This window comes from Amphiura filiformis, unplaced genomic scaffold, assembly GCF_039555335.1.
Source record: "Amphiura filiformis unplaced genomic scaffold, Afil_fr2py scaffold_22, whole genome shotgun sequence".
NCBI lineage: Eukaryota > Metazoa > Echinodermata > Ophiuroidea > Amphilepidida > Amphiuridae > Amphiura > Amphiura filiformis.
In genome coordinates, this window is record NW_027305486.1 from 175,001 (window position 1) to 182,949 (window position 7,949).

The window sequence follows — 7,949 nt, forward strand, 5'->3', positions numbered from 1 at the left end:
ATCAACTTAATCTTATCGAATTTAAATGATTAAAATCTTTGGTCATTACTTCTGAGATTATTATGACAAGTTAATTGATGGTCATTGTGTCTTTTCTCTTCTTGTTTTAGCGGCGAGCTGTTATATGCGACCCAGTAGTCTGTCCTGTAATCACCTGTCCGAATCCCGTCATACTACCAGGGGATTGCTGCCAAGTATGCCCAAAACGTAAGTAAATTAAGGATTGGTGTAATGATGATGAAGAAGAAACACAAAAAGAAGAAGAAGATGAAAGAAGAAGAAGAAGGAGAAGAAGAAGAAGGAGGAGGAGGAGGAGAAGGAGGAAGAAGAAGAAGAATAAGAAGGAGGAGGAGGAGGAGGAGAAGGAGGAGGAGGAGAAGAAGAAGATCTCCATTATCAACTTCGAAAAATGATCAAAGCATCTAACATCACACTTATTTTTGTTTCAAATTATAGCTGCACCAGTTGTTCCAACTTCCCCCAACCGTCAAACTGAGGGGTGCTTCTTCGAAGGAGACAAAAAGCTTCACAGAGTCGGCTCTCAATGGCATCCCTTTGTACCGCCATTTGGATATATCAAATGTGCTCTCTGTACTTGCATGGTAAGCTGCTGCTGGAATAATGCATTTGGGCTATTCCAGTTGAAATCCACATTACCCCTGTGGAAGATATTGGAAATATCTTCCACAGGGGAGTATTTTTCAACTGTAATTGGTCAGAGTTAATCACTTTGAAACCCATACTCCCCCTGTATTATGGCTTTCCCTATGTCTTTCACAACTGGAGTGAGTATACAAATGGAAGTTATACTCAATTGTCTATTCTATTCAAAACTTCCCTCTGTGGAAGACTTTATTTAGCTGAATCTTCCACCCAGGGTAGAGTGGATTTGAAATGAAATGGCCTATTTGTGCTTGAGTAATGTAAAATGTGTATACATTTTCGCGTGATTTGCGTGTTTGTAATTGACAGGGATTAAAGTAACTTTTAAAGAGGGCATTATTTGGATGATCTGATTCTGATGTTCATAGATAGCAGAATAATTTGTCTTTTAGTTTGAATGACTTTGTTTTCTTCTTATATTTGTGAAAAGAAACTGAATGATTGAAAGTGTTCTGAACCTAATTTAATTGTAGACTTTTAAAACTTTTTCACACATGCATTTGAAAACGTGCTAAACAAAATTTTTGTGACTCATTTTCGTGTTCTAAACCTGTTTTTCCCTCGCACTCTTTCCAGCCTGGTTCAACAGTCAACTGTACAAGGATATCATGTCCAAAGGTAACATGTGAGAACCCTATCAGATTGAACCCTATGGATTGTTGCCAGGTGTGTCCTGATGAGCCAACGCCTACACCTGCCGTACCTACTGAAGCCTTACTACAAGCTGATGAAGTTGAGAGAGGTAAGATACATGAGAACTACATGCTGATTGGCCAAAATGAATATTGTGTCCAATTTTGAACCAATCAAGAAGGGTATTAATAAGATCATCTGCAAATGCAAGTTTGACCATAAATAGTTTAAAGACAGACTAGTTATAATTGGCAATTGAAATGAGCATTTCAAGTTATCAACCAATCAGAAATGCTGTTAGATGACCAGTGGTGTCCAGGGGGTTAAAACCTGTGCCCTCTCAAGCTAAAATGCAGTACGCAAATCGACTGCTCAGTGCCAGAAGTGGGTAAGTGCAATAGCTGCCATGTGAACATTTGGCAATTGGCACAGTATATTGTACTCACATACACATGGCAGCTATATTGCACTTACCCACTTTTGGCACTGAGCAGTCAAAATACATTACAAAATAAGTAAACGGTTTCAAATAATAAAAGAAGTCGAAATCTAAGACTTTCATATTTTTTGCAGCTTTTATTTTGGCGATTCTTCTTACACATTACATCAACGTGCAAATTGAAACAATCACATAAACATGATAAATATAATGGAAAATGGTACAAACGGCATATTACTTGCCTGAATGGGATTCGAACTGATGACTTTATAAGATAGCAAATCAAGAGCTCCATGAACTCACTGATGTTATTCAGATGTCACTGGTTCAAATCTCTCTTCAGAAAATGTTTTGTTGTTCTTGTGAAATTTACTTGACATATATATCATAATAATTAATCAATTAATGCATCTGATTGTTTTCTCATTCACAGGCTGTTCTTTTGGAGAGACATTTTACAGAAATGGCGAAGATTGGCATCCCTATGTTCCTCCTGTTGGTACAATGCCATGTGTGACGTGCGCTTGCAAGGTAATTATCTTATTATATTAATTTCACTGTTAAAACGCTGCAGAGTTCTTACCCAATAAGGCCAATTACTTATTATCATTTCTTTGATGTATATTTTGAGGTTTAGACTATGCACTCTAAATAAACATTACTCAATACTGAGTAAATTCAGTAAAACGGGAATAACTCGACAACGTAAGTCAATTTTTACTCAATTATGTATAAATTGCACGCAACTTTCTTACAATTTTCTTAATTTTGAGTAAATATTTACTCAATTTTTTTGTGCTGTTCTCCTTTTAACACATAAATGAGTAATCATTTTTTTAAAAAATGCATTACTTGATAATGTTGATTTGAGTCTGCAAATCACTTAATATGGTCTTACACTTATGCCTATTTTCAAATTTGAGATCTTTTTGTGCATGTGTGCGTGCTTAAATTAGGATTCAAAACATGCATATTTCAAGACCATGAACTACATATTTTCTAAAAATCCATTTTCTTTTTATTTCTTGCAAATTATTAATATGGTTTTTTGTTTGTTTGTACAGAATGGCCATACGAAATGCAGTCGGAAAACATGTAGAAAGTTAACATGTCCGGAAGAAGAACAGATTCACGACGGAAAACAATGCTGTGCAAAATGCAAATGTAAGTTTTGTTTGTTTGTTTATACGGTCGCACCGTGCGGAGACACGATTGGGTCCTGATGGGACCAGGCTCAAGCAAAATGCTCAAGTCAGGCTAAGAAGCATATATAAGCATGCTGGCCTATATGGGAAGAGAAGAAAGAAACAGAATTGAAGATAAAAGAACAAGGAAAAGAATGACACATTAAGATACTGACATCTTTAAATATATCTTAGCTTGTCCATTTTATTTGCAATATTTTATTGACATGACACATAAAAGTAATCTTCTTTTCAAGAAGCCTTCACTACAACTGGAAGAAGAAGAAGAAGAAGAACAATACCGAATTGAGATTGACTTTTGTTGTCATTATCCATATCCACATAAAACATGTTTTATCAAAAACGAACTTAACTGTTTATTTGTTTTTGTGCAGGATGCGTATCCCCATTACCTACTGAACTTAACTAACCATTTTGTTAATTGTTTTTATTTTACACAGATGGTGAACCTAACGTGGTAACAGACAGAACAACAACTACAGAAAGAAGAGACAGTTTCTTAGATAAAATCACCAAAAAGCAGACTATGAAACATTAGCAACTTCATCTCACCGAACACTTTGTGAAAAAAACCAAATAGTACAGTATTTTTGTTTTTTAACTTAAGAGCACACTAATCATGCTTATTGTTTTAACAACATCCATAGCAAGTGTATAAGATTTATAGAACCAAAAAAGTTCTTAAGTTCTTAATGGGCTATTCCATTTAAAATCCACACTACTCCTGTGTAAGATTTAGCTAAAGTTGTCCACAAAGGGCGTATGAGTTTTTATTAAAATAGAAAATTGGGTACTATGTAACTTCCATTTGAAATACACTCTAGTTGTGGAAGATATAGGTAAAGCCATACAGGGGAGTATGGGTTTCAAAATGATTAACCCTGACCAATTACATTTGAAAAACATACTCCCTCTGTGGAAGATATTTCCAAAATCTTCAACACGGGTAGTGTTGATTTCAACTAAAATAGCCCATGATTTAGAGAACCAAAAGAGTTCCTCACAGTGTCCTATGATCCTTTTATGGTTCTTTCTGAGAACCAAGAGAACCAACAAGGGTTCTCCTAAGAGGACAAAAAGGTTTCTTTTGAACTTTCTTTTCTTAAGAGTGTATAGTGAAAGAAGAAATGCGTATTCATGTAATAGATACAAAAAGTGCAATATTTTGATATGTATATAATTTTTACTATAAGATTAATAATGTTGTGTGTTTCTTGCTGCTGAGGTCTATATTCAATACATGAAGCCGTGAAAGTGTATAATACATAAAGCCATACAAGTGTATGCAAAACGGTAGAAAGCATATGTTCAGCTTATTTGGGATAATGCCCACACGATCACACCAGTGAAATATTTATTTCGCCGTGTTAGAGTTTATAATCCTAATCTGTTTTGGTTAAAATAATATGGTGTATAACTGAATATCAAGTAATTTAATGAACATATATTCGTGAATTGATTTCTATATATTTCAAGCATTTTGAAGAAAAATAATTACTCATTTATGGCAATTTCCTTTTCACTTTGGAGAACCGTTTTTAATTATCGAAACATTTTACATAGGCTATCAAAAGGGTCCCCCATTTTTGTTTTTTAATATAAGTACTATTTATGTAAAATAGAAATTACAAGATGTTTAACATTTTGCTACCAAAGAATGCCTAGATTATTTGCAATAAGGTGGAAATGAGAGAGAGAGAGAGAGAGAGAGAGAGAGTCAGAGAGTGAGAAAGAGAGAGAGGATGGGCTAGAAGAGAGAACAAGAGAGAGTGAGAGAGACGGAGAGAGATGAGGGGGAGAGAGAGACATATTTCGAGTTAAACTATATACATTATTATGCAAAGTTTCATTTCGTTTTCATAGTAGCCTACCCAATAAACACAAAATGTTTTACAGAAAACGTTTAAATGTAGGGTTATATAAAGGGTATAATATAACGTTTTAATAATATTAAAAACAACCTTTTTGAAAACTTAATGCAAAACATTCTAAACAGAATGTTATTTGTGTTTTGAAAAACTATTTTCATGATCTTTATATATATAACCCGACATTATATATATATTATTAAAACGTTTTGAATAAATGTTTTAAGAACATTTGTGTGTGTGCTGGGTATCTTAGGAAAAGGTTCTAAGTAGAACCTAAAAAGGTTCTAAGTAGAACCTAAAAAGGTTCTAAGTAGAACCTAAAAAGGTTCTAAGTAGAACCTAAAAAGGTTCTAAGTAGAACCTAAAAAGGTTCTAAGTAGAACCTAAAAAGGTTCCGATGAGAAGTCTTGTATAGTCAAATATTTCAATATTTCTAAAAGGAACCGGAAAGAGTTATAGTAACATTTTCAATATAGTTATTCTTGCAGCAGGCGTGGGTGTGTTGTCTAACTTTATAATTTAATGTAAAAACCTATTTTTATTGTTAATGTAATGTTTTGTAAATAATTATTATGTTTTATATCTGATGTATATACTGCGCTGTGTAAAGATAAAAAAGAGCTAACAGAAGATTATGCATTGTATATAATTATTATAATGTTTATGGTATTGGAGATAGGTAATGTATTGTGTGGATATGTCTGGGCTATTCCAGTTGAAATCCATACACCCCCTATGGAAGACATGGCCTTGATCTCCCACACAGGGGGTATAGATTTCAAATGGAGTCACCCATTCAGGTAATCCCCATTTGAAATTCACACTCCCTGTGTGCAAGATTAAGGTCATGACTTCTATAGGGGGTGTATGGATTTCAACTGGAATAGCCCAATTTCAAAGCACCTAAAACATAGGATTTTTGCAGTATATAAACCACTTAATGTGCAGTGCAGCATTCTGCATACTTCATGTTTATAGGACCGATCAATATTCAGGCCAGAGGATAGAGAATGGGGGAGGGGAGGGGGAGGTTATCAGGTATAAAGGGGGCGACATGCGAAAATGAAAAAAATTGACAAATTAAGGAAACACTGCATTTTTGAGAGAACGCGGGGAGCTGAGGGAGGAAAGCAACATTTTTTTGTCTAATAATTTTTAATTTTTCAATTCCCTTGGCGTAAACTATTGCTTGGTTCATTAATATGTCTTTCGTTTCTACCATATATCTCATAAATTGAAATGTCTTAATTTCGTATGCCTGTATAATCTATAGATGGTGGTAGTCCTGGTAAACAAAAATAAATTCAACGCTTATTACCGCTTCTTTAATGACAAGTGCAAAAAATTGGACAGTTTTGTTCGGCAAGTTTTTAAAGTAAACTGAAATTTATCACGTAAAACAAAATGATCAGAGTTACACATGCCGACTGCTCAGTACCAGAAGAGGGTAAGTGCAATAGCTGCCCTGTGAACATTTGGCGATAATTACACAAAGTATATTGTACTCATCTACACATGGCAGCTATTGCACTTAATGCACTTCTGGTACTGAGCAGTCGATTTCTAAAAATTGAACATGACAGACAGTCAGAGCACACGAAAACTAAACTCGTCCTTCTTTGCACGAACTAAGACAAACGATGTTAATTTTACAGACAAAGTATGGTAAATCTAATCTTTACAGACTTACGGTATATTTACGGATTAGTTACGGTATCTTGTTTCTGCTTTGTGTATATTTTTTATATTTTCTTGCGGAGCATGTACAACAATATTTTGCTTTAAGATTATTAAAGCCAATCCGTCCTATGGAAAGAAATATAACCAAAATCTCTTGAGTTTCTGTCTATTTTATGTGATATTGATTATGTGTGTATTTAAATGGGTCAAAATGATCTAAATCAGATGCCTGATGAAGTCCGATGCTTTCGGACGCAACGTAGCAAAGTGAGTTGCAAATTTTAGTTCCAGTATTTGATTTAATTTACAAAAATAATGATCTAAATCTAATTTTACCAAGAAAACAAAATAATAGCCTACTTTGTAGCATTCGAATCTTTAAATTGCCATGATATATAAGCCCACGGGATGGGGAGGGGATATTTTTGGAACCCATTATACCAGTTCCAGGCAGGGACTGGGACTATACCGTAGACTATTTAGTTTTAAGTGAACATCTAGGCCTATACCCACTAGCGGGACCAGATTTGTATAAAAACCCATGGCCTGTAGTGCATCCAGATTTCTATAAAAACATACCTACCTCTAACTATTATAGAGAGTTTCGATGAAAGTCCCCCTATAAGATCAAAGTATGGCTAGAATACTTTGATAAGATTAAGTGCACAAATAGGGCAATTATTGACCAGCAATGACTTTTCTAAGTAATAAAGTAACATTTTTAAAATCAACGTGGGCATGGTATCAGCCAATTTGATAACACTCCCCCCGAGACTAGAAGAGGTGAATTTGATATCCCTAGTGGGACTTAGAGCTAAAGGAGTCATTTTTTTTTTTTTTTTACCCCTATAGTTGGAGCCTCGAGACTAGAAGTAACCCCCCCCATATAAGGATATAGAGACTGATATGCATGGGAATGTTTCGATCACGTACCTAGGAACAGATTTTTACAGGACATACTTTAAAGTGGACGTAGAATACCATATTTTTTTCGATGCAAATATTCCCATTCTATTTCTAGTAATGTTTAACTTATAACGAATGTTTGATGAAGTAAAATCAATAATAAATTTCCAACAGACATTCGACATAACATATAATAATGATATTCCGCAAACATACATTCGTTAGAAGATCAAAATGAATTGAAAAGGATTGAATAACGAATACTTGTTGAACGAATATTCGTCTGCATGGCCACTTACCCTGCACTGGCTAGGTTCTAATCTCCAAACGCCTCTAGTCGACTCTTGCGAGATCGACATAGATCTATGTTCAAGCTGCGCGTGGTTTTCCATTCTTAGCAAAGACCACAAAGGCATTGGGTGGTTATTTTATTAATTTGCTCTTGATGTCAAAAAGATACACCGATCAAGCAAAATCAGAACAATGTCATTCTTTTGTACAGGGTGTATCAATTTGAGAACCATCAATTTCATGTTTTTTGAAAAGTCTGCT

General features: G+C 34.7%; 1 protein-coding gene across 1 annotated transcript in view; it reads left to right on the plus strand.

Annotated features, from left to right (window-relative positions):
* LOC140143497 (chordin-like) overlaps window positions 1-3,726 on the plus strand; it is a 44,052-nt gene extending 40,326 nt beyond the window's left edge. Inside the window, exons 16-21 of the mRNA XM_072165328.1 lie at window positions 111-207; window positions 457-602; window positions 1,240-1,405; window positions 2,169-2,266; window positions 2,800-2,899; window positions 3,381-3,726. Coding sequence (XP_072021429.1) covers window positions 111-207; window positions 457-602; window positions 1,240-1,405; window positions 2,169-2,266; window positions 2,800-2,899; window positions 3,381-3,478 — 705 coding nt within the window. The 3' untranslated portion in view covers window positions 3,479-3,726. The remainder of the gene's footprint in view (window positions 1-110; window positions 208-456; window positions 603-1,239; window positions 1,406-2,168; window positions 2,267-2,799; window positions 2,900-3,380) is intronic.
* Window positions 3,727-7,949: the final 4,223 nt, after the last annotated feature.